Source organism: Vidua chalybeata, chromosome 1 (assembly GCF_026979565.1).
Source record: "Vidua chalybeata isolate OUT-0048 chromosome 1, bVidCha1 merged haplotype, whole genome shotgun sequence".
NCBI classification, from domain to species: domain Eukaryota; kingdom Metazoa; phylum Chordata; class Aves; order Passeriformes; family Viduidae; genus Vidua; species Vidua chalybeata.
In genome coordinates, this window is record NC_071530.1 from 20806546 (window position 1) to 20834418 (window position 27873).

At 40.2% G+C, this 27873-nt stretch overlaps 1 protein-coding gene across 1 annotated transcript in view; it reads left to right on the forward strand.

Moving 5' to 3' along the window:
• Nucleotides 1-24511, forward strand: part of RSU1 (Ras suppressor protein 1) — a 102762-nt gene extending 78251 nt beyond the window's left edge. The window contains exon 9 of the mRNA XM_053958276.1: nucleotides 24041-24511. Within this exon, the coding sequence (XP_053814251.1) occupies nucleotides 24041-24143 (103 nt within the window). The 3' untranslated portion in view covers nucleotides 24144-24511. The remainder of the gene's footprint in view (nucleotides 1-24040) is intronic.
• Nucleotides 24512-27873: the final 3362 nt, after the last annotated feature.

Sequence of the window (27873 nt, forward strand, 5' to 3'; positions counted from 1 at the left end):
CACTTCCTCTCCCAGATGTGAAGTGAGGTGTTCAGTCAACCTGTCCTTGTGCTCTCTGCTTTATGGAGTATAAGGACTTTGACATTGCTGTCTGGTTTATATTTATTTGTGTGCCATTTGAACTGCAGACTGTAGTAGTGACAGATCAACAAGACAAAGATAACAATGTATAGTAGGGGGAAAAAAAATTGTAAAGTGATCTGCTAGTAAAGGATCAGTAGCATCAGACTGAGGATGCCCAGCTCAGAGGAGTCATTTCTACCTCTCACACCAAGGATAAATGAACGGGGTACTGGGCACCCCCCTGGACAGCCATTGCAGAAGCAACTCTCTGCTGGGGTCTTGTCCGTCATAAGAGGAGAACATCTGTCACTGAGACATGTGTAGATGGTCTCAGAGAGTATTAGGTGCCTTGCTCTTCTCAGAGAGTAATTTAGCCTGTAAAAGAGATCCACACACTTGTTTTTACTGAGCTGCTGCTCATGATGTAGGAATGTGCTGGAGTGGGGTTTTTTTAAATTTTGTTCGTTTGTTTCAGGAGGTTTTTTATGAAAAAAAGAAAAAACAAGTGAAACAGCAGGTATGAAGAGTTGCAGTTTTACAGTCTCACACCAAATCATTCAACTTTCATCCCTGCCAGAATTTGTCTATAAACAAAGGGGATGATTTGTCTGAGGTAGGACTTGATGTGAGATTTTAGGTAAGAGTAGATGACATAGAGAAATGTTTCATAAGAGATAACTGTTAAAGTGTGTTCATAGCTTAAAAAAAGGTAAAGAAGGTGGTGGTAACCTGCTCAGACCATATTTCAACCTGTTAGTTTTGCTTAGTATACACATGGCTTGGTGTGAGTTTTTTTAAAGCATAATTCTATGTTTCCAAAGGCCAGTGTAAGGAGGATGGGCTACAGCGGAGGTTTGAGTGGATCCTGTGGTGATAGGAGTGCTGGAGATGGATGGTCAGTGCTGGATAAAAACCTTCTTTATTTTCCAGCTGACTGGCAGCTAGAACTAAATACCTGATACCACATCTTTTAAATTAGTTGGCGGAGCAACACCATTGGCAGATTGCTCGGTTGTAATGGCATTGATGTATGTAAGGAAAGTTCTCTGAGAAAAATTACCATTATTCAGCTTAACTCCTCATTTTTAGACACAGAATTATCAATTAGGCTTAGAGGGTTTAAGCATAGAATCCAAAGGAGAAATTTACCCTTTTTGATGCAAGGGACTGGAGTTTTACCAATAGGTTGAATTGAAGCTGGGAGTTCATTGCTGCTAATCTGCTGGGATGAAAGTATGCCTTGACTGCAGAGAAATAGTGGCACTCCTCATTTCCCCTACTCCATCACATGACAGGTAGTCTTAGCCCTCTTGTTTAGCCACTTATTTGGGGTATAATGCTTATCTGTGAACAAAGGAATTGTGCATACAATTTTATACATAAATCTGACTGAGACTGCTTTTGGATTTGTCAAGTTTAGCCCGCTGGGGACAGCACAGCTGAGCCATTGAGGGCTCCAAATGACTGTTCTCAACTGAGAAAATTTCACAGTAGGTCACTCTTCCTTCCATCTCAGTAAAATATTGAGAAACCTGGGAATTTTGTTCAACACAGAAAATAATAAGAAGCTTCAAGCCAATCAACAGGACTCAGATTCCTTTCTCAGGAGCAGCAGGAGTGTGAATATATTAACCCATGGTGTTCTGCTGGAATCCTAGCATCTTACCTACCCATATGATGTAAAAGCAGCCCTGTGTTAAGATTCAGTTCCCCCTCAGTTAAAGAAAAGGAGAGGGTGGGGGGAGGAGATAAAAGAGGTACTTGAGCACTTGAAAACAAGTATTGATTTGTAGCCCTGCAGATACTTGATATAATGTCAGTTATTATGAAAGTACATGGATTTGGTATGAAAGTCCTCCAAAAATATATTGGATCATTTATATATAGATAAAGAGATAAACATTGTTTTAAAACTAGAGCTTGTGAGCATCTATTTTTTACATATTGTTGCAATGAAATGTGAAACAGTTGTTCCCAGGTTTTAAGCTGGTCATCTGCATGAATTGCAGTGCTGCTGTAAATATTTCTCAACATGGACAGGTCTTGGAAAAAACAGAAGAAATTCTTAAGTTTCCAATATTGTCACAAAGTATCCCTGCAGAGTGAGGTTGTTTGACAAAGTGTTTCCCTGGTGATTTGGCTGCAGATGAAAATTTCTTCCACAATAAAATTCCGTGCTCAGGTCTCAGCTCTCTCTGCTCGTCAATCAGCAAATGACATATCAAGGATTTTTCTGCTGGATTAGTTAATATGGTGGGGAATGATGTATTGATACTCCTATTTTTATACAAAGGGGTTTTTTTACACTTAAATATGCATTGTTTTTAAATCTTTTATTCTTGTTGTCTAGAGCTTCCTTTAGTAATCAGTAGTGCTGCAATAGAACTAATGTAAAACTATATTTTATGTAGTTAGATTTTCTTGCCTGGAGATAATGCCTGCTCTCTGAAAATCACTGTCAATCATAGGAAAGAGAGAGCTGGGGGAAGAGTGGAGAGATCTACATTTAGTGACAGCATTTCTACTCTCAGTGCACTGTCCTTTGTGGGTTAATGTATTAATGTTTTGCCAGTAAATGGCATTTTGTAGAATTTTTGTGGCCCTGTGTGTTATAAACACAGTTTTGCTGGGGATAATCATGTTCCACATCTGCTGATACTTTCATAAGGTATCATTAATGGCTTTAGAAAGTTCAATTACATGGCTGCAAAGAAATAAATCATTTTATAGTTTAATTACCTCTAATATAACAGCAGCAAATATCTCCTGGGAAACTGCCTCCTGTGTTACTAAATGACTGTCAGTGATGAAGTTGCTTTCCTTAAAGGATGCTCTGTTAGGGAGATTGTTTCAGTGTTTTATGCTACATCTGTTTTATGCTGTCACTACTAAATTTTATAAAGGAATTTAAAATATGACAGATGTCAGTAATAACTTTTACTTCATGCCTGCTTTTTAAAGAAAAAAAAAAATGGAAGTTACTGCAATTCCCAGAAAGATATATGGGAAATGTTTTATAGGAAACCCTTTTTAAATAATTTTGAAATATTTTTGAATGATTATATGGGATCCAGGAAAATATCTTAAAACACATTTTAGCAGATCCCCTCTGTGCAGTGTGTGCCCATCTGCTGTGAAAAATATTAAGAAGGGACCTTCATTTTCCTACTTAATGTCTCAAAACAGAGTTACTCCTCTTCAGATCCATCCACCAGAGAGGCAAAAAGGGAGCACAGATGGAAAGATGAGTATCCTCTATAAAAAAAGAAGTGATAAAAGGATGAGAAACAAGGAAAGGAAAGACGAAAGCATAAAAGTGGTACAGGAGGAAGACCAGAAAGAAGAGGCAGGCTGACGAGCTGGAAACAGAAAAGAAATGGGAAGAAGCAAAATCCTGAACAGGGAAGATATATGAGCAGGATCGGCTGGCTGATTAGGCAAAGGGAAGAGATAGGAGGAAGTGAAATAGCAGAAACATTGAGCATTTAGTAAAAGCATCACCTCCCATCACCAATCAGTAATCAGGAGAGAGTTATGACAGACAAATGTCAAAAGCACAACCAACTTGTGTTTTCTTGCTTGTCCTTTTCTTAGAACTCTGGTTTTCCTTTTTGTAATTTTGGTTCACCATGTTTACTTGGGGTCAGCTGCACTTCTTTAATACCACTAAATTGCTAAACTTGGTGACTGCTTTGAATTACTTAAATAATATGATTTTAGGATCATAGCTTGAACTAAGAGGCTTTAAAATTATTCTGAGCCATTTTGCATCATCTCTTCCTCTTGCTTCTAGAAAAGTGCAGGTTTCAGTACATCCCCTCCCCTGTTTTAATCCAGTAGCCAGCAAACACTCTGACTTGATAGCTCAAGTGTATAAGGGTGTGCAGCCTTCAGCGTAACTACAATGGTGGTGCATAATCTCAAGCATCTTCCTGTCCCTGGGGTGGTGAAGTGGCTCCAGGGGAGCTCCCAGGACTTAGACACTGACCAAGATTCATGACTGTGTGCAGGGATGCAAACCCCCTTGGCTGTTCTGTGTCCCATCCTTTTATTTGCTGGCTAACAAAGGTTAGGTGGAGCGGGAAGATAAAAGAGCAAGGCTTTTTGAGTGATAAAGCCCTGGAACGTTTTTTCTCTCCAGATCAGAGTGGACCAGGGAGTTTATCCTGCCCTTTTCTTTGGGCAATTTCTTTACAGTAGGGGTGCACGCTTGTTAACACTTTACAGGGTAATAGGTAGGTTGTTAACTAATGGCTGTTTTCAGCCTCTAAGTTGTAGGCCATAACAACAAGAATACATTCTATTTCAAAGGGGTTTTTTTTTAAAGAAAAAAAGGGTTTTTTGATGAATTCAGGAGGTGGGAGTTAGGTAGCACTTAATGTATTGAACACATTGAGGGAAAATTTGAGCATAAGGTACGGAGACATGTAGGTTGGATTTGGATGAACACATTTGTGTGTGGAAAATTATATACTGTCTCAACGAAAATTACTTTTTACTTTTGAAAGAAAATGTTTTCTTCCATGTACTGGGAGAAGTTACAGTTCTCCCATTGTAGCATGTGTAGTTTTTTCCCCCATACACATAAACAGAAGTACTATTAAACTAATTTTTGCAAAAATAATATAATTCCTTCAAGGAAGTTTCTTTCTTTCTTCAAAATGTTTTTATTTTTTGTGTTGATTATTTTATCTTAAAGCTGTGAACTCCTGGCCTGTTCTTCTTTGTTCTAGCAGGAATAAAAAGTACACCATAGGTACATCCCCCTCTTCCTAAAAATAATTTCCAAATTAGAAAAAAGAATGTTCAGAAAGGCTCTGAGAATATCTGACTGAAAGTTGCCATTACTGAAATAACATATTAAGAGTGTAGTAGAAGAATAAAAACAGAATCAAGTTAAATGAAATCTTCTTGATTCTCTGAGGCCAGAATTATCATAAGTACAGAATGAGTGTAAAGTGAGGAATAATAACATATAACCTGGAAAAAATGTAGGTCAAAGTAAAGTCCTGCTCTTTTGTCCTTGCCTTCCTGTTTTTATTTTGGCTATCTGCAGGTGATCTTCAATGCCTTTACTTAGCTTAGCTTTTAAAAGGCAAAGCTCTCACAACAACCAGGATTTAAAAGAGAATGTCCGCACTCTACCTCCAGTGACAGACAACATGTTTGGGTTTGATTTTGGCTCTTTTACCTAGTCTGGAGTAAGACCTCATTTGGGGCAGCTGTGATGGTTTGTGACACGGGGCAGTGGAACTGTCAGAGATGTGGGGACATCAGCAGGGAGTAAAACTCTGGTTTTAGAAACATTGTACAGGGAAAAGAGGAGATTCTTCAAACATCTGAGATGAATGAGTGCAGAGTGAGCCCCAAGCTGGCTCGTGCTGTTTGCAGGATGCTGGATGTTGCCATAGAGACCAAGAAAGGGGGAACAGAGGAGTTTTGAAGAGAATATCAGCTGGGGCTTTAGTAATGCTAACTTAGCATGTGATGTCTGTCAAAGAACCCTGCTGGGGAGCTGGGCTCTAATGTGGTATCAGAGCAGGAGAGCATCGAGGTCACCTGGCATCTGCTAAGAGCTACTGAAGTCACATCTTGGACATGTGAGGCCGTGGTGGAAATAAACTCAACTTGCCTTCACATATGCAGGTTATTTCCAAGTTATCTATGGGTACATTTCCTGACAGGGTAATTGCTTCTGGTTCCTCTCCCATTCCTGAAAATATTTGGTTTACTTCTAACAATGAATGACTGCTGTGGAGATAATTGCCAAATCCTTAGTGTCTTGAGATCACCACCCACACATCCCAGAGGCTACACAGGCTCTCCTGCTCTGGCTGCCTAGTTCTCTTGGCAAATAAAAAAAATTTCAGAATGACCTTTTCCTTGTGCTTTGGCAGTCATTTTGTGCTCTCTGTAGTTTTTTCTGTTGATTCGGAGAAAATGTGGAGTTGACATTGTGGTTGTTTTGTGTTAGTGGAACAGATTTAGGAAAGTGTGCTACTTGCACAGTTGTCTTCACTAGGGTCCTGTGTCTGAGCTCTTGGATCTTCAAAGACAGGTATTGAGTGTACTCAAAGATAGCTGGCTGGACCTAGCACTTAGCCCTCAAGACTGAGGAGCCACCCACTCTTCACGGAGCTGAACATTTCTCCCAAAGCTGTTTGGGCTAACTCTGTGTTTGGAGCCATGTCTTCTCTCTCCAAGCAGATAATTTTAGCTGTATTGTGACTATACAGTAAGTCACTATTCAGGATTTGCACTAAAAAACTCATTCTTGCTTTAATATGAATTACTGTCTTCTATTAAATGTAGGAAGCCCATCAAGTGTGTACAGTGCTAAAGACGTCGAGAATAAATGAATCATGTGCAAGAAGGAGAGTCAGGACAGAGTTTGTCTCTACAGCATGGAATCAGAATCGGGACAAGACTAAGAAGTGATCAAGATATATGACTGCTCTGATACAAAATAAATAGCATTCTTAAAATTAATGTCCTATGCATTGGCTGTGTTAATACTTCCCTTTTGCAACATTTATTTTTTCATTAATGGAGCTATTGTGACTGAGAGATGGATGTGAAGAAGTGCCAAGCACCATATATGTTTAAACAGGGAATGGTCTGCTGCAGTGTGCTCATGCTGACTGTGCTTGTTCTTGAAGTAATGGTACTGAAAATCACTGAATGAGAAGAACAGCATCTGGGGGATATGGATCAGTCAAGAGCCCCCTATACCATAAGGGCTTCTTGAATTCAGATGGTCTGCATGCTCATGTATTCCTTCACTCCTTCCATGCTCCCTTTCTTGACTGAAATGAGAGTTGCCTGCATGTTTCCTGCAGTATACCAGCTTTGTCTTCTTCTGCCAGGGCCAGTTGCTTTTCCATACATCAAGCTTTGTGTGTCTCTTACCCTTCTTTTGACCTCAAAGCTGTGGCAGCAGCTCTCTGGCCACAGAGAGAAACAACTGTCCCAGGCATTGTCCTGGGGAAAAGGTTGTGAGAAGATCAGAGAAAAGAAGGAGAAACAATTCTTATCTTCACTTGCTGCACCTGTTTTTGTGAACATGTGGAATGTGTTACGGAGATTTGTTTACCAAAGGGTAGTTTCTTAATTAGCCAATGGTGATAGTGTTTAGATTGTAGGACCAATTAGGTCCACCTGTATCGTAACTGTCTATAAAAGCAATAGGTTTCTTAATAATGATAGAATAATAATATAATAAAGAGATTGATCAACCTTCTGTAAATCATGGAGTCAGTGCTAGTTATTACCTGGCCAGGGACCCACCATTGCAGCGACACATAGCTCTTCTTCCTCTCTTCCATCTTTCCCCTGGCTTGGTCTTTCTTCCTCTCCCTGAGGCAATTTTTTTCTGGGTGTCAGTGTTCCTAAACTGTACTGCAAGTCCTTTCAGGAAAGGGAGGAAATGGGGGTTCTTTTTTGCCAGACTCATTAACTTTGGCAAAGAAGGTGGCAGCCATTCTGTGGCTCTTTGGTCTATAGGCCATTACCCCCAGACCTGGATGGCTGAAACAGCTGCATATGCTAACCACTGCAAGAGGTCACAAATCCTGTGCATAAATACACCTTTTTCCTCTCATTTTCTTGCTTTCAGCAAAGTGAATATAACATTTTTCATTGCCTAGAACATTCCATGAAATGTTGGAATTTATCAAATAATCTAGCATCCTGAAATTATCTTGTAATAGGCAAAAGTATGGAAAAATGCCACTTGTCCAGCAATCATAATATCCAGGGATGAAAACTACACGTGTGTACAAATAGGTCAACAGTCCTTAAGCACAGGGTTTTTTTCTGGCTAAATCAGTTTTCTTACAAAGCTGTTTCTACAGACTTGTCTTATAAGTCTTTGGCAAGAAATCAGGCTGCCCATTATTTTGTGTGTCTCTGTCCCTTTGTTCACATTCCTCACCACTCTTTTATGTCAGCATTGCACAGGCTTGTGGGCTTTGAGTGACAATGAAGTTTTCTCCACAGCATATATGCACATCCCACTGTGCAGTTACACCTTCCAATTCCCACCATCTGACTTGTGAGGGGAGTTTTGAGTTAAAAAATTGATTGATCTGTTTTCTTCCCTTTTCCTTTTTTCCTCTGCCTAGGGTTTCCCATACCTTCATCATGTTAAATCTGGTAATCTAAGAGCTGCATAGACACATTAACTTGCTGACCTGGCAGAAAGCATGCATCCCAAAACAGAAACATTTTATAGAGCAGAGTAACTACAGTGCTGGGAAGTGGTCTGAGCAAACAGTACCATGAGCATAAACTAGGAAAAGAAGGGAAGTTCATATACCTTTGTCTTTGGTTACTGAGGTTTAGTGGTGTTTATTTTGAATTTGCAGTGCGGTTTTGTATTTGTGACTTTAGTTCTGCTTTGGTTGGGTTTTTTTGTTTGATTTTTTATGAAAGGATACATTTGCTTTTTGTTAGAAAACTAATGAAACAGAATATGGACATTTTCTTGAACAGAAAGAAATATGAGTGGTTCTGGAATTTGTTTTAAGATTCAGTGTAAAATATGTTGAAAGGACTTTTCGTTCTGAAGTTGACATGAAGCATAAAAAAATACTTGAGTGTACTAGTATTTAACTTTTGAATTAAGTATTTTTCATTAATCCAAAAATATGTTATATATCTTTCAGTTTGGAGTTCAATCTTGATCCAGTTTACTTGCTGTGATAAAGCCTGCAGTCCATTGAATCCCAAAGAGATTCATAGAGAGCAGTTGTTCACCATAGTGTCATTTCTCAAAGATAAATTATGCAGCAGTAAAGACAAGTTCATAAACTTTATTGTATTGTTTTAGTAGCAGTGCTTTAGGTTCTACCGGGAAGGCAAATTCAACACTAAGACCTTCCCCAAGGTTTATTAAACTGTCCTAGAATCTGCCAGTGTCTTTTTTTTTCCTTTTTTGAACATTTTTCTAAGCTAAATAGTGGGAGAGGAAAGAAGAGGATAGTCTTTTTTTCTTGGTCTTTGGTTAATCCTTCTGACTTTCTGCTTCCACTAGCATGTAGAAGGATCATACTGTGAGAAGAAGATGATAGTCTCTTTACTTGATTGACTCAAACACACAGAGCTTTTTATAGGCTCACCATTTTTCTTCAATAGCATGCATCTTTGTCATAGTTTAAAAATTAGCTAGAAATAGTAGTAACAGTTCTTGAAATTATGTGCATCTATGAACAATATGCACCATCTACATTATCCACATGTCGAGACAGTGTTCTAGTTTTATGGGTATAGTAAAAAATTATAAAGAGTAAACAGTCAATTGAATGGAAGTTAATAGAATACTGAAAAAAATCAGGATCAAAGTACTTTACATTAGTATTCAAAAGAATTTTAGAAGAAAATATTTTTCAAGCCCTTATGTGGTAATCCTGAATTACTAGTTCTTTCTGGCTGTTGCAAGCTTTACAAATGCAGTGTTGGAATCAGATGATTTGTGTATGTTTATCTTTGATTAATTTTTTCTTAATAATTTCAGGAAATCTTTAAGCAGCTCTCATTTTTGCTATTTAAAACTGGTTTTTGTTTTAAGTAGAATGTAGGAATATTGAACTATTGCTGAGCTAGCTGATGTTGGAGTCTTTTCAGAGACGTAGTTCAAACTGTAAGTTACAAGACAGAAAGTTTCAAAGAAGGATAAGAGGGAGAGCTTATGTCTTCACTGCTTATGCAGGTATATCTTTTACAGCATAAGTGCAGTTTTCATGTAAAATCCAAGGCACAGTTTTATTATTTTTTTGGGCACAGTATCTCTAGGTGATTTGAGATCCAGGGAACTGCGTAGCTGTATCACGGTAAATTCAGCTTTGTCCCTGTGAAGGTGTTCTGGAGAGGGAGCAAACAAAAGCTACTTCTGTAGTAAAAGTCTCATTTTGGTACTAAGACGTAGCCAAGCAGAGAGCTGCGCCTAGTCTTTGAGTAATTTTTTAACTTCCACTGCCTTTAGATAAATCCTAGGAGGTGAACATGAGGAAATTAAGAGCAATCTCAAGAATACAAGCACAGTCACGGTGAAAGGATCCAGATGTTTCCTCTCTATGGGAGCAACAGTGTGAATCTTGAACCTCATTAGTCCCTTTTCTGAGTCTTGTTTTCTAGAGCATGTGCTAATCAAGGGGGAAGCTGTCTGGAAACACCATTAGAAAACAACCTCTCCACTGTGCAGTTGTTAACTGAGGATGCATCTTTTCTGTATCCGAAAACATCAGCTGGTCACCTTAGAGCACTGAGCAGTGAGCTGAAGGTAGCTGGGTGCTTCAGTGAAAATACAGCTCCGATGAGTACTGGAAAATCCATTACTTGAGATTAGACTAAGGAAAGCAAGCCATCTTTTGTGTATGCTCTCACTTTGGAACCAAGCAGCTTTCTGACTTCTAGGGACTCAAATGTTTCATCTACATGAGCACCTCTCTATTGATGTTGCTCATTTTGATTGTCATAATAGACCAGAAAAAAACAGGTGAAAACACAGTGCAAAATTCTCCAGGGCCTGAGTATCTGCATACAACTGTTGTGTCTAGGCAAAGTTGGTATTTATAACAGCTCTGGAGTGGTGAAGAAATGAGGCATGCTATGAGGGAGAAGATGTTTTAGGCCTTAAAGAGGGATTGATTTGTGGTTATTATTGCTGCCTTTGATCTGCCAACAGGGATCTGAAACTAATCCACCAGAGCAGCACAAGTCTGATACATAAAGCCAGATGGAGATGCCAGAATAGGTTATGCCTGCTGTCTTTGACACTGCCTTATCATGAAGTGATAAAACAGGTAGTACAAAGCAAAGCAGGCAAAGGATGGGAGTGTGTGCACTGCAGGAATGCTGCCAGTGGTGTGAAGTGACTGCCAGTTGTTAAAGCCACTTCAGGATCAATTAGCTGTTTGCAACATTACCCTGTCCTGGTGAGAGGCTGAGGCATGCAACCACACAGAGCACTTGGTTGCCAATACAACATCTCTGGGTGCTTCCACGCTGAACTGAGGGAGTAGAAAATGCAGAGTCCCTGTGTTTCAAAAGTAATCCCACAAGTACATATGGCCATAGAAGTAAAAAACAGTGTTTGAATAAGGACTTCTACTTCATACCCATACCATACTTTTACCCCAGCAAATGAGTGTATTAAAGTGAATCTCATTCTAAGATGTGCTGCAAGCAGTGAATATGGTCTAGCTGCTGAGATGTTGGTGGGATTTTTTCACTTCTGGTTGCATTTTGTTTAGAAATTAGAGCAGTTTGGGGCTTAGTATAGCTATTAATTCTCTACAGATCTCATCATCATCTGAGTCAGCTAACTCGTTGCATAAGAAGAGCTTTATATAGATGTTGGATCAATTGGCAGTAAGTTGTCGATAAATGTGTCTCCTAGACACTGCTATTGACAAGCTAATGAAGTGCATTCTCAGTGACAGAGAGTTGTTGACAAATTTTTTGTCACTTTGCTTTTCCCACTCCTGCATTTCTCATAAATCTGCTCCATATCACAAGCTGAATGCTGGGATTTGAATCACAGAATCACAAAGGTTGAAAAAGACCTTTGAGGTCATTGAGCCAACCATGAGCACAGCAGTGGTAGTCTACCAGTAAACCATGCCTCTAAGCACCACAACTACGTGTATTTTGAATACTTCCAGAGGTGGTGATTCCACCACTTCCCTGGGCAGTCAGTTCCAATGCTTGACCACCATTCCAGTGACGAAATTTCTCCTAATATCCAATCTAATATCTTTCACAAGTAAGGGGGTGCCTGTTTGCTACCTTTTTTGTGTAGGCTGGGACTTGGAAAACGTGTTAACAGCCTGTTGGTTGAGAAACAAGAAAGAAAGAATCAAGGACCATGTGTGCCCTCCCTGCAATGTGTTCTCCAACGTGTTTCAAAGAAGATGCAAAGTAGGTGATCTGCAGTTTGTCCACCAAGACTGCAGCATTGTGTTTGGTTCCTTGTTGTTGCACTCTTTGTGCCTTTGTTGTTGCTGTGGCACTTAGACTGATTCATTGCAAGCGTTTTCAACTGCCTGTTCCTTTTTCTCTTGCCCAGAAGGAGGTGGAATCACTGATTTATTTTACATCACACTTGAAGGTTCCTGTGGGTGCCTTTGCAAATATCTGATGAGTAAACTAGTTCTTGTCCTTTTCAGTAAAGTTCCGTATTTTTTCCTTTAACTCATGAGCATTCGTAAGCACCAACAATTTAGGTTAAGTGCTGCCTACCTACAGCAAAAGGATGTTGAGCAAAACCAGATCAGTATGCATAATCCCACCTTCCTTGCAAAAGAAACTATTTTGGTCAGTGTGTGCATTAAAAAGTCACAGAGTGACTCATTGGCCTTAGCTATTACTAGCACTTGATGAGAAAGCATAATTTTCACTCCACTGTTCATAGCCAGCCTAGATGTTGTTCGTAGCTTGTTGTACATAGCTTGGGGTTTGTAAGCCACACTGCAACTGCAGTTTGCCTTCTAGCTTGCATGGATAATTGATCTTAAAGGCCAAACCTTGAACCCAGTGAAATCAGAAGCAAAACTTCTATTGATTTTGTTGAAATCAAAATCAGGCTGACGCTGTATTGCCATTTCATCTTGACAGACACTGGGGGAGAAGAAAGCCTTTCAAAAGACACTATGTTTTTCACACTGTGGGCCCTGAAAGGCAGTGAAAGTAACTTGGGAAGTCATGTGGATTGGATGACATCAGAATTTAACTGATGTCAGCGTTACTGCTCTTTTCCAGCAAGTTGGTCATCTTCTTGCTTTGCAAGAGGGAAGGAAGCCAATGTAAAAATCTGCCATAAATTAGGGAGTCTTCAAAGGGTAAGGATTCACATAGTGAGACTTCTTATCTCACCCACTTCATCTAGCACTATGGAACACAAATCTAGGAAAAACACTGCTGTCAAGAAAACGTGACTATATCACAGTTTGTTTCTGGTTGATGAAGGGAAGCCCAACCCTTTGCTCAAGGTGTTAATGGCATGAAAAAATACTATGTGATTTTCCTGTTGTTTTAGAACCGCCTCCAACTGTGGGCAAGTTTGTTTTACAGAACAGTGCTTTAAGAAAGAGGACAAACTAAAAAAGAAATGGTAAACATTCAAGCAAATGTTACTGTCTTGTGTTACTCAGGAGCTGGTTCAGTTTGCTGATTGCTCAGTTTCAGTATGGTCTGAGTAATGAAGAGCTGACTAGTGAGCCTAATTTGGAGTAATTCCCTGAGTACTTTGAAGCATAGCAAAGCCAGAAAAACACTAATGAAAAATAATGGAAAGGTAGCTGGGGGCTTAACTTATGATCTCTGCTCATTATAGTAAGCGACATTTTCATTGCAGTGTTGCCGTAAGGATTATTGGCTGCCACATAGCATAGGTCCCTCCTGAAAAGATTCTGGAACAGCTTTGTTGGCAGAGTAAAAGCCACGGAAAATCACCAAAGATTTGCTTAAAACCCAGTTTGCCAAATATTAAGGTTGTGATGCTTTGTTCAAAACTGGTTAGAAAATTAGGTGAATAGTCTGTATCATTTTATTATGTGGTTTCTGAATGACCATCTTTGGCCTTCTGCAGTAAAGTTTTATAATTGGAAAACCATTGTATTGATATGTTTTGTTTCCATATAGAACTACTTGGTCTTCGGCTTCAGTATTTTAGCGTTTTAACATATATGATGACAATTATTTTGAAATTGGCTTTGAATCACCTTTTTCCATTGCACATATGTTGATTTCTCAGAGCACAACTTACCAGGTGTCTGTAAGATTGACATAATTGGCATGTTTGGCCAGGGAGTAGGTGAAAGGGCTGTGTTTGGGAACTGGAAAGACCTGCATTGACATGTTAAAGCATGTTCAAAAACACTGTCCAAGAACAGCTTTTCTGCAAAGTGTATCCATCATGAGTTAAATAAAGCCAATTCATATGGCCAAGTGAAATCTGAATGTCTGAGATGTAGCACTTCATATGTGGTCCTTTGTGTCAAAAAACGATGTTTTCATTGCAGTGTTGCCAAAAAGTGAAGTTAGTTTCCTCTATTCTTCACCCTCTTCCTGTAGCGCTTTTGAGCAGCTAAATCCAGTGTCCTGGAGGAACCAAGTAAATTCCTTCACTGATGGCAGTGAGTAACTGCTCCATATCCCTGTTCTCTTGTCCTGTCAGTAGCAGGGCTACCCACAGTCTCAGAACAGGTATACACATGGCCAGCCATGGGCAGATTAGCATGATGGGAGGACAGATGGACACATAAACACAGAAAAGACAAACAACAGCCAAACTGTATTCCTCAATACCTTTCCCTGCAATGCTCAGGGAAAATTCTGTGTTAGGAATCCCTCTGATATCTGGCTCCCCAGTCTTGATGTTTCAACTATCAAGCCCCCAGACCTTGTCTCATCAGTTTACATTCCCTCAGTCTTCCTGGAGGCTGATCCTAGAGTCCCTTGGTCTCTCCAGTATTTGGGACTCAGTCCATGCTATTGACCAGCTGATCTGTCTTGAACTTGAAGATGCTGATGGGACATGTACGCATGCTGCCAGAACAGAGGGGACATTCACACAGAAAAAGCTAGAAACAGGGTTTAGGGGGGAGAAAGTCAAGGTGATTTGGCACAAACTTCTGCCAATCAAGCATTCTGACCTTCTCCTGCTTGCACACCGTTGACCTAATTTATTACCTGCCTCATCCTCTCCCTTTTCCCCTGCACTTGTTCTCTTCTGGCATCCTTGGTCACTCACTTCCACTCTTTTGCTCTGTCCTCATAAGAACTCATAAGTCCTGTATCACCCTTAAATACTCTTGTTCAATCCCAACACTCTGTCTAAAGCAGCCCACAGTAAATCCTGTGCTCCCTTTACACAGTGGTCCGCAGAGCTCACACAGCCTGCCGGAGTGTCTTGTGTTGGGTCACACAAATGGATTGCGTGACAGGACTGGGACTTCTTCCTTTCCCTTTGAGGGTCTCAGAGGTGGTGATTCAGAGGCGTTAGTTTGGTTGAGTTCCCCACCTTGTCACTATGTCCCTTGTCACTGTTCAGTCCTTATTTTTATTTTAAGGAGCTGTTGGAGAGCTGGCCCTGCAGCCAGTTGGGATGGCAGGGGCAGACACCCTGGGAGAGGTGTGTGAGCCAGCTAAGCAGGTCAGCTGATTAAACCCTGTGTGTGGGAATTACAGTCTCCTAAATGTTCTCCATGCTACTGCCAGTGAAACTGGTCATCCTCAGTGTGCAGCAGAGCAGGCTCAGATTAACTCAGACACTTCAATTTTGCTTAAAAAAAAAAGAAAAAGAAAAAGAAAAAGAAAAAGAAAAAGAAAAAGAAAAAGAAAAAGAAAAAGAAAAAGAAACTCTCTGTATCAGTATTTCCCCAGTGTCCCTTCTATACATTTCATAGGTACACTTTGTCTAGTTACTAGAAAAGAAATACATACCTGCCAGACATATAATAACTTTTAAAAAGTTCCTTAGCTTGCACCTAGCTATTTTTGCCCTCTGTTTTCCTTTTTTTAAATGTTAATTAGGTACACAACAAAATGCATGTAATAAATCAATAATAAAGATTATGTAAGGGCATTTATCTGAGCAGCAGTGTAGCATTCAGAAAGGAAAGTGAGCACTGTTTTACTGAAGCCCAAAGGATTCCACGTGGACAACAACATTAAAATAACATAAGAAAGAAGAATACTGTGCTCAGCTGTCTCCAGGAGGATGTTTGTGCTGCATGTCAGTATGTTTTCCGTACTGTGTTTGCTGCCTGTCCAGGGTTGGTTTGAGATCAGGCAGGCAGCCTTGAATGTTGTCCCAACAACATGGTTTGGGGAAATGGAGCAGCTGTTGATTAATCTAATGCATGCTCACAAATTACAAATACATAAAGATAAGGGTTGTGATGATACAGATCACTTCAGTAATCACTTCAGAACACACTTCTTTCTCACTTGAGTTGTCGTTTTCCTTCTTAGTGCTGCATTTTTATCTGCAGCCACCTGTGCTGGCATCTGCCAAAGAAGCTGAGCATGCCCATGCAGTTTCTGTGGCTCCTGTATGCTTCTGGTGAATTAGATGTAGGATGCCATTTGTTTTAGTAGATACCTCAACCCTCAGAGTTTAAACTGATGCCTGTATCTGGCGTGAAATTGTTTTTTCTGGTCCTAAGTAGGAAAGCATTAGTTCATCTGTGAAAACAAGTAGGAAAAGATTCCACTGCAATTTGTGGGAGTTCTTGCCCTTAAGGACTTCAGTTTCTGGCCTATGCAGTTTTTTCATGCCCGGGGTGAATTCTGGCACTGGTCTGCACATGTAGGCTGAACAACTCATTGCTCCATTCAGAATGGAACATGAGAAAGGAGATCAGGCCTCCTGAATGTGCTTGAAAATCTGAGTCCCAGATGAGAAATTGTGCATAATTTAAGTAGTCTGGTACGACTGTCCACATGCAGAAGTGAATTGCTCTCTCCCTCGTGCTCTCAGGCTGCTGTTCCATTATACTGGCCTAGCTGGGGGCTGTTTTATCAGCATAATATATTCTCTAGATTAAATCTTAATTTCTGTTTGTGTCTGTTTTGAAAGATACAAGAATAAGCATGCCCTGTCCTTTCTGTCTTTGTGACAGTTCCATAGAGGCCCACCCTTGTGTGTCTCTCTGGATTTGTAGAATGGCTGAAGATTCTCAGTGCTGGGTTCCCTGAGTATCGAGATAGGTCTTTCAGAAACTAGATATTAATGTTCCTTGTACTTTCAAAATTGTGTCTTCCAAAAGCCATGCTTCTTGTAAGATGGCTGGGTATGCAAAGTGATTAGCCAGCTTTGTTAATCTTGGCCTCTACATTTTCTTTCTTTTTTTTTTCTTTTTTTTTTTTTTTTTTTTTTTTTTTTTTTTTGCTAGGCTTCTGTGAGCTTCCAGCTGTGCTTCCCTAACAAGCTTCACATTTAGCGTACTTGCTTCAAAAGGCTGCTAGCCTCAAAGAATATAAGGAGAAGGCTTTATTTTATTACTGTGTATTAATTAAAGAAATACCTAACACCTACTTGGAATTCTTTTATGGGAAAAAAAGACATTAGTTCCACATAACAAGCAAGATGATGAGTTCAAAGAAGCAAGGGTTAAAGTAACCATTTGAAGAGCAAATGTGTCTGGCAGAATTAAAATTATGCATCTATTGCCAGCCCAGTAGTAGAGCAAGTGTTTGTAAATCATAATTAGCTCAAATGTCCCCTCACTGACACATCAGATCAGGGACCTCTGAGCTGAGGCCAGAGGTTCCTCTGGTGAGGGTCTGTCTCTGACAGTACCCTGTAGGGATAGAGAGTGGGAGATGTAGCACATAGGGGTTGAGCCTTTCTTTTCTTCAGGTATGCAGAGCAGCAAATGGACTGGGGTAGAGGGGTCCATCAGAAGGAAGCCCTGTGGAAAATTGAATGGTGAAGTAGCCAGTAAGAGACATGGGATTTATTTTGGAGGGTGCACATTCTACGCAGATGCTGAAACAGTGAGCTCCAGAAAGTATTGGCAGAGTACTTTTTTTTGCTTGTTGAGATTTGGAGTGTTTTTAGGCAGGAATTCTGAGTAAGTCAACTTTGGACTGCGTGACTCAGCAGAGTCTCTAATGTAAGATAGCTAACAGCTTGTGAGAGTGCAGAGTGGGAACATAGAGGGAGTGGTTGGGTGGACTCCATCTAGCATTTTAAAATAGCTAAAGATGAGTGTCTGCGTGTTAACTAGCTACCCACTGTCCTCTGTAGCTGGTGGAAATCTTTAACAGAGCAGTACAGCTAAGCATCTCACAGCAGACACTTGTACTTGATCACCCAAAAAGCTCTTTACTCCACTGGCTTCATTAGAGAGATCTCCACTGACTGGGAGACATGGGCTTGAATCCTTAGCTCTCCACCTGTGCTGAATCCTCTTCTTACCTAATTTGTGCTCCAAAAAATGAAACTAGCTAAGAAAAAGAAAGAGCTAATCCAAGATGGGAAGAGGTAATCAGTTTTCATAACTAGTGCCTGTGGGGTGAAGACCAAAAAAAGCATTTCAGGATATTAGGGATTTCTGGTGATGCAGAAAGTCTCTTTAAAAGGTGAAATGCAGGACTTAAGGGGAATTAGGGAAAATAGTGACAGGCAAAGTCAGCAGGAACTTCGGGTTATGAAAATAATTGAGGCAGGTGGAAGGAACAGAAGAATAACATAGGTTGTTACACTTGGGAGTGTCTCAGGGCTGGGCTCTGGCGTGTATAGATTTGGGGCAGTCTGAAGCATGAAGCATCCCATGGTAGCAGTGGGCTATAGAGGAAGGCACACTGTTAACAGACCTAAAAATAGTGGAGCAGTTTCACAGCACATTGAGAGCTGCAGATTCAGTGGCCCAGAGGCTCTTGCAGCACGTGGCACTGCCAGCACCTGCCCCCTTCATCCAGCCAGTGCTGCCTCCATCGTGGAGCAGGAGAGAGCTGCACAGACAGGGACAGGCCAAAACTGAGCAGTTCTGAAGAAACTTGCAAGAGCTTCAGATGATGGACATCACTGATATTGCTGCTATCTGCTCTCAGAGCACTTGAAAACAAAGGGCAAAAAAATCAGCTGAATAAAATGAATCACTCATGTCTTCATTTTCCTTATTAAGAATCCTAAAGCTGCAGTTTGCCATTCAGGTGTAAGGAAAACAAATACTGGTTTCACTTACCTATGCAGTGTTCCTCTTCATTGAGATCATCTGAGTTACATCACAAAGACTAAAAACATTATTTGTGAACTACCAATATAATATGATACTTGCATAGTAATTTTAACCTCCACTGTTTTCTCTCACTGGTACATTACTGACCAGTTAAATCCCAGTATCTGTTCTTTTCCTGGGAAAGAGAATATATGGTTTGAGGGGATGACATGTTAGCAGCTCCCACATAGAATAGATCAGTCTCAGTCAGAGGGGACACCAGAGCAGCAATTAGCTATGCAAAAACTGGTGTAGCAAAAGCACCTTGCTCTAAGTGCATGTAAACTGTAACTAATGCAGGGTAGCCAGCATGTATCAGTCATGCCAGCACTTCTTCCAGCTTTGGGTTTGTAGTGATACCAGCACTGATTCAGCCTTTCCCTTCTCCTGCTTCATCAGCTGGGGCTTGGGGCGGTCCTGTTTAGATCACTGTGAATATCCATTTTGAGGCTTGGTCTGAGCACTAAATATCTACCTGACCCTGAACTAATGTTTCACCTTTGTTTCCCTGATTACAGTACATAGCTGGAAGGAGCATCTCTCCAGATTCAACAGTCATCCTTTTTATACTGTATACTCGCCCTGTAGATCTGTTACAGACATAAAGGGAGACCAGTGTATTTCTCATGGCTCAGTCTTGAAATCCTCTTTCAAAATGCTTAAACTCAAAAAAATCAATGCATGCATCAAACAGTTTGCACTAGTTCCCTAGCTTACACAAGTTCTCTAGCCCTTGGCTAGAGAGCGTTTTGTTGTACAAGAGAGAAAAAATTGAGGTAGTTGTGCTGAATTTGTTTTTCAAAGTGCCTCTTTTGACCTTTATGGATTTAAGAATTTTAACTATGGTTCTGTTTTTAAGTTCAGAGATTTTGGTAGCAAGACTATATGCTTTCAAGTTACAAGGTTCCATGCCTGATCTTATGCTGTAAATTGCAACATTTAGCAATTTGTGGTTTAATTTAGAAGGATCACCTACTTTCCTAAATGCTTAAGTAATGTGGCAAGCCGTGGTTATTGATTCTCTCTGAATTTATTACAAGAAAGCTGTATTCACTCTCTCCTCTTGGGAATGCCTCTCCTGAACTGCATGCTTGCTAGTGACAGCTTAGACCCCTGATACATAACCAGAGACCTTGCCTAATATCCTTGCAACTACTTTAGGGAATTTTTATTAAGTAAAAGCATCATTAAAGTAGACAGAATGATGAAGTTTAATGAGCATCTTTCTCACTTGATGTTGTTCATTTTGCTGCTGCAGCAGCCATGCTGCTCTCGTTTGTTACTTCCAGTGGGGCAGGTGGAGAATTCAGGAAGATTTTCTTTTATGTTTACATCTGCATACAAAGAAAATTTTTTTTCATGAAAGATACTTTTAAAAATATATACAAGGAAAGAAAGCTTCTCAGAGTCTCTGTCTGAGGGCTTTCTGCACTTTCAATCTTGCATGTAATCTCCCCTGTAATTTTTATGTAATGAGAAGTCTGCCTACAATACTGTAGCTGCTAAGTCTACAGAGGTTTTGCTGGTTGTGAGCTGTGGTTATAGTAACCAACTTCTGACTGTTAGCAAACTGCAAACATCACAAATATTTGTTTGCCCTCCAGATTTTGTCCTTCAGCAGAGGTTTTGGCCTTGAAGCTGTGTGTAGTGTCCTGCTCAGAGCTGTACCAGCACTATGAACAGATGAAGTTTCAAAATATCTAGTGGGAAGGCACTGCCATGAATGTGTTATCAGCACTTAACTCACAAATCTGCCTTGAAACTGTAGCCACAATCTGCGTCAAAATTCTTTTGTGTGTTTATGGAGACAATCTGCCTTGGCTAAGGGTCTAGTCATACACACAGCTATGTCAAGGTGCCATCCTCTAGCACATCACCATCCGTCAGCTGAGCAGCAGAACTGTCTGTGTGCATGTCTTCAGCTGACCTCTGCTGCCCAGGATGATGTGCAAGTGTCTCTGCCTAACCATCTGACTCTGTGTTCATGCAGAACAAGAGCATGTACCTAGTTTGTACAGCTTGGCTACAGCTGTTTCTGTATATTTCCAGTACGTACTGAAATTATTAAAGACTTTATACAAACTTCACATCTTTTAAAACTAATGGGTTATAGGTTCTTGTGGAAGTCAGATAATTGCTTCTCTGTGCAGATAAGCTCCATTAACGTTTTTATTTTGCCTTTTTTATTCCCCTGCAGCTTTTTTCTCCCTGGGAGTTATAAAAGTGGTGTTTGTTGTTGTACCAGGAGTTCATTGAGAATTTTGAATTTTCTTTTCCCTAGTGTAACAGAAGGCAAATTCTCTCCCAGAGGCATTATCACAGTCATTATTGTATTTAAATATTGTTGTGACACCATATGTCTCCTCATATCTGATGTGTGCAGACAGAAGAGAGAGAGACCCTGTATGTGAAGGCTTGTATAATCTAAATACCTCTGATCCTTGCTCTTTGACTAGCAGACTCCATGAAAGATTGTAAAGCACTCATCTTCAGTTGGGATAGCCATGTGCATGGAAACTCCTCTCATTTTGCCAAGGAAACCTAAGTAGATATATTTGATTTTCTTATTTCAAACCCAGTAATTACTTTGCTGGATGAAACTTCAGTGCTCATGCTGATAGAAGTGGTTGGACATGAAAATAGGTAAAAAGAATGTGAAAGTGCTGCAGATGCTTTCAGCTCACGTGCATCTATTACTACTAATGTAGTATTTGCATGGGACAAAGGGAACTGCTGGGACACTAATAGCATTGATTATTGTAAGGAGCAAATATCAAAAAAATACCAAAAATATTGATGGGTCAGTTGGCATTTTTACTGCTTAATGCATACTGTGGTTTCTCGACCTCTTTTCATAGTCAAAAGGCATTGCCCAAATAGACTTTGCCAGAACTCTGAAGTTCATTCAAAGTTTTCGGTATTCAGGTTTTCTGCATTTCGAAAGCATCTGTGTAGTCAGTAGAATTCCCACCACACCCTTTTTCTTCAGGAAAGTTCACTAATCGGAGGTCTAACAGTCCACATGCTTGAACATTTGCTCTGAGAAAGGAAGAAATGAGAGGCAGAATGAATGCCAGAAGGAGCACCTGAGAGGGAAACTTACATAAAGTTTCCAAAGCAAAAAAGGGGGAGCCTAAACCAGCTTGAGGAAAAGGAGGGTATGTAACACTTGACAACCACTTAAGCTCTCTCAGTCCTCTTTGGATTGGCACTAACAGGGCAAAAGAGCTGTGGGGCAGCAGGATGTGGAACACAGGACAGTGATAGGGGACTTCTGTTCCTATCCACGAAGGATTTTTGTGCTCAGATACAGTGGATCACTGGATTCTCTGTTAATGCCTAAAGTCCCAAATAGGGACTTTAAAAAAGCCAAAAAACAGCTTAAAAGTTAATTTTGTATTTACCTAACTAGTGCTGTCTTCCGAGTTACAAAATTACTGCTGAAAGTGGTTCAAATGCTGCACTGCATATCATTCAGAACAAGATGCTGCTTGTTCCCTGACTTCTTCTATCCTGAGTCACTTTCTGATGGGACAACCCCCTTGGATGTCACTTCTGTGCTCTTCTACTGTGATAGCTTTTCATAATACTGAACCATCTCCTTCCATAGACTCCATCGCTCAACTCACGTAGCACCTTCCAAAACAGGAGTTATTCAGGATGTATATTTGATTAATACACATACTGTGTACTTGAATAAAATACAGCCTTGTGCTGCTGGAGCTCTATCACTTCAGAAATAAAAGAAAAATACTTGTACTGTATATAATATGAAGCATGTAGTTATTGCAGAGGGTCAGGGCTCGGTGCTTTCATCAGGAAATGCTCCCTGATCCCTTGTTGACAGTAGGTGATGGCACACATAAAATTTCAGTAAGGTGAAGTAATGTCATAGTTTACAGTTGTATTTTCCTTGAACAAGGCTGTTTGGCTACAGCACTCCTTGACAGCAGCCTGTTTAGCAGCATGATGTAAAACTTCAGCTGCTGAGAAGGTGAAAGCAAGCGCTGCCTCCCCACCCCACCCTACAAGAAGCTTTAATCCCATTCCACAGTTCAGGAATGCCAGGGTTGAAGTATCTTCCAGATACAGCAACATAAAGCTCAAATCAGGTGGTAGCTTTTAGATTTCTGACATAGACTAGTAAATAGAATAGAGTCACAGAATCACAAAGGTTGGAAAAGACGTCCAAGATCATATGTAACTGTGATTTGGGAGGACAAACATCATCACTCCAAACATCGCCCCTTCCTTCTTCTCCCAGCTTCCTATGATGAGCAGGATGTGGTATGGTCTGGGATATGCCTTGAGTCAGCTGGGGTCATCTGTCCTGGCTGCATCTCTTTCCAACAACTTGTACACTTCCAATCCCCTCTGTGGTGGGATGAGGAGCAGAAAAGGCCTTTGTTCTGTGCAAGCCCTGCTCAGCAATAACTTAAATAACCCTGCAAATCCGAACCACAGCCCCATACCAGCCTCTATGAAGAAAATTATCCCAACCAAAACCCACAAAGTGCATCTTCCAAAAGCACTTTATGTCTATAAGTGAAGTTAAGTTTGAGCTGTGTTTATTTTGGGTAGGTTTTTAATTTATTCTAATCACGATTACTCATAAATTATCTATTAATTACTGTGTGATATTTAGCAAGATCCTTTCAGCCATGTAGTCCATTTAGCTTCACAGTGAATGCTAGCCATCTTAATTGTAGGATACTTTGTCAACATTTAATCAGTGGTACTTACTAATGTGGCATTGATGTGTTGGTATCTGTCCCAGTGCTATCAATCATGTGTGAGCAGTAAAGGTGGCTGTGACACCATTGCTCTCTGTCACGTTATCAAGCCCCTGGGTTTTCTGGTTAGGGATGATGCTCACTTTGCTCTGAGCAGGCACTCTGTCTCTCCAGTTCAACTCAATTTTTGTCATTGTCTACTTGAATACACATCCTTGCAGCCTTCTGAGCCTTAATCCCATAACTGCAGAATAAAGTTTGCTAGTTTCTGAAGGCAAACCTGATTGCTCCTTCACTGCTCCAAAAGCCTGCTCTTCCCTGATGTTACTCCCCTGAAAAGTCACAAAAAACCAAATGTTAATGACTGCAGCTTGAAAACTAATAAAAAATTCAGTGTGTTAAGACAAAATAAAGACCTTTTTTTTTCCTAGTAACTAGATTATTTGTTTAATGTGCTGCAGAGTAAAAGTCTGTGTTTAATGGTTGTATAACAATTTTTTTCTCCTTTCCTTACAGTCTTTATGGCAGACACATGCAGGCGAACCCTGAACCTCCAAAGAAAAACAATGACAAGTCAAAGAAGATCAGCCGTAAACCTCTGGCAGCCAAGAACAAATAAGTGCCTGGCTTCTGCCTCTGTTTTGCATCTGTTGCATTGTTTTTGCTTGTGTCTACAATATTTCTACACACCTCTTATTACATATAAGAAAGCAGGGATTAGAATTAAATGCAATTTACTATGTATAATGCTTTTGAAGATACTGCTAGAGGGAAACAAAATTACATATGCTCCTAACTATGGTCACAATTATATAGCCATTTAATATATCACCATCAAACATATTTTAGCTTTTCTATTTATATGTATATTAATGTCCTCTCTCACATGTGTCACATCCTGTTAATATAGGGGAATTTGCACTTATATTATACAATATTAAATTTCATAGGAATTCCAAGTGATTTTAATAAAGCTCTTCATTTGTATTGTTGTTTAGTTTCTTCAGTAGGACTTCTGAATAGGAAATTCCTTGAGGAATGTATGTGTCCAGTTTCCTGTATGTGTCCAGGAATGTGGTAGCATTTTATCGGATGCAAATTAGTTAAAGTGCAAAGCATTCTGTTCAAGCAACATTTCAATCAGTTTCTTTTTCTTTTTTTATGGTGCTGTGGACTGCTCTTTTTGCCTTGAAGGTTATTTTGAAATCAAGGAGTTGGGGAGGGGAGAGAGAAAAAAAATTTGTCTTTGTAGAGAGCTGCCAATTGCCAGACTCAGTTTGGGGAAGAGAACTTTGTCATTTGAAGAAACTGGTAATTCTGCCAATTTTTCAAGTGATTTTTTTTTTCTTTAGGCAGAAAACCCAAATAATGTTTTTAATCTCTGCTTAAAGTGCTTATATTGAAGAGCTATTCCAAATGTCTTTTGAAAATGCTACAGGTTCTATATTTATCTATACAAAGCTGGCACCACAACCAGCTCAGAAGCCGCAAATGGTTTAACAGCTCAAATAGTTTCAGGTTTTACCAATGGAGAAGAAAAACCTAGAATCTGCAGACAGTGTTTCCCAAACAATTTTATTCTTAGGAGAGCAAAACCCAACAAAGGAACTTAAGGTACAAAAATATATATTTATACCTGGATGGCTTGTGTCAAGACCTTCCTGCTCTTGATTTCCAATTTAATGAATTTCATACCTGAGCAACCCATTGCCGAGTGTCGGCTGCCATCCCATCCGGACAGCAAGCTGGGAAGCTTGCCCAGACTGCTGAGACAGGCCTGTTTGTTCAGTGGGAAAAGAAAAGGTTTTAAATATCTCATGCTACAAGTGATGCCTTCTGAAAAGCCGATCTGAAGTTTCTGCTACCAGCACCAGTCTCTCGAGTGCATTTAGGATTGCCCCAGCATTTAGGTAACATGGTTGCCTTAGTCTGGGAATAAATGTATTGACATATATTTTGCAACAGATTTTTTTTGAATTGGCGAGCAGAGCTAGGAAGTTGGCATCAAGCTTTAGACACACTTTAAGTGGTCTTCAGTACTTCAGAAGAATGAGGCAGTCTTGGTAGGCAGATGGAGAATAGTAAAAACAGTAGACTTGTCAGGAACAGTCAATTCTATCTGTTGCAAGCTCTGCAGAGGATTTTTCAGACCTCTTAAGTGATCTGCCTAGGGAACAGGTCCAACTGAAAGAGGCCCATGAAGGTGCTAGGTTGGATGCATGTTAAGAATTCACAGCAAAAACTGTGCCCCATCTGGAATGCACACAATTAAATGTGGTGTAGGGATTAACACATGAGAGGGCCTACTGACAATAATAATCATGCTACAAAAAGTCCTGAAGAAATGTCAATGAAATGTCAGAAGATCCCCAAACTACAATTGCAAATTGGTTTTGGAACAAAATAAATAGCAAGGGCACATCTACCAGGAAAGGGTGAAGAGACTCTGGATCCTTCCTGGAACTGAATGCTACCCCACCCCTGGAAGAGGGCACTTCCTTAGGGCTGCACCACGGCTCTCCTGACAGATGCCAGACGCCTGCTTTGAGACTTGGAGACATTTTGCATACACTCACTTCCAGCTGAAGTGGATTCACCAATCTTCCAAAGTCTCCCTAGGTACACACAGACATGGCTTTCTGTAGGTGGGGTGGCAATACAGCTTTCCTTTGGTTTGAACAGAAATCCAGCCAGAGCTGAAGGTTCAGATGGTGTCTGAGACTGTGTCCATCACCCACTCTGTGTGTCCTGGGGTTTAGGCAAAAATAAGTTGCTACAGGGCTACAAGTGTTTCAAAGCATAGGGTAGTGTCTCTAATGTAAAATTCAAAGGATGTTGGGGAAGGCCTGATGATACTGGTGGGAAGCTACAGCACTGCTTTAAAATAAGCTTATGGTTTTCAAGTATTAGTCAGAATTTCATTAACTGCAGTTGCAAATTTTGAAAGTGTTGAAAGAGTCATGCAAGCTCTCCTCTGCAGGATTGCAAAGTATTGATTGGAGCATTCTTGTGTGCTCATAGCAAAGAAATCCACCCAACCTTCCCACTTCTTCCCTCATGAAGGAGGAAGAAACACAGTTTTGACAAGCAAAAGCAGGAGTGAAGGGCCTGGGGAAGAGTAAGTGAAAGGCATAAAGATAAGAAAGATAAAAGAAATCCTAAAGGGAGAAGTACTATACTGAACATGGTGGCAGATGGGGGGCAGGGGAAAAGAAGTTTCTTGAAAAGAAAATGAAAAAATAAGATAATGATCTGAGAAGATGATGAAAACCTGAAATGCATAAAGCTTTACAAACAGAAAACAAAATGGGTTGTAAAGGAATGCTTCAGAGGTTCAGGGCAGAATAAAAGACAAGGGAAAGAAAAGCAAACTGGGATGTAATGTGCTAAGGTTTTAGTGTTTTAGTGTTTCTAAAAATATGCCAACTTTTTAGAGCAAACTACACAACAGTTTTCATGACAGTATGATGATTTTATGTATCTGTTCTCTAAGGTTATTCCTTTTTTAATATTTAAAAACAATGCTATATTTTACTGGGTCACATTTATTTCCCCATTGTACTCAAGGAAAGGAGTTGCTGTATCTTACTGTAGTGAACCGCCTAATGAACAGGGCAGCTATGATGGTCCCCATGGTCATTTCTCCAAAGGATCCATCAAACTGAGGAATGAGTCCTTGGTTGCTGCATCTAGATGAGCACCTGTGCTGTGCCAGCTCTGGAAAAGCTGCTCTTTGCTCCACTGATCAGTATTGTTTCATTGGCCGAATTGAAAATGAGACCCCTGATCTTAGGATGCCTTGTCTTTGCCATTCATTCATTCATTCATTCATTCATTCATTCAAGGTCACTTGCTCAGGTTGCCTCTTTGGGCCACCCTCTCATATAGTCAACAGCATGCCCCTTCAAGGGGAGAAAATTATTCCTGTGAAGAGAAAATTTGCTTTTTTACAGCTTTCCTGTACCTGGGAGCTCTTTGGAAACAGTTATACTGGTAATTCTCTGTTTTGATGTTGCATATGGTGAACGGGAAAGAGTGTGGCAAAGTTTTTGTGTACTATACACCCTGACAGAGGAAACCTTTTAAAATCACCATAAACCTGACATGCTGTGCCTGTGCAAAGAGTGGCCTGGGGAACGAATGTTCTTGCTAAGGGTAAAGCAGAATGAAACCAGAAAACTTGTTTATGCAGGCACCATTCACAATTTTCTTTTACTTATAGGTGTCAACCCTGTGTTGCCTCCTGCAGTCCTCTTGATGGACAGGTAAGAGTTATATTAAAAAAAAAATCTCAGTTCTGAGAAAATGAGCACTGCTCTTGCTCTTTTTCTTACTTAAAATATGTGAGG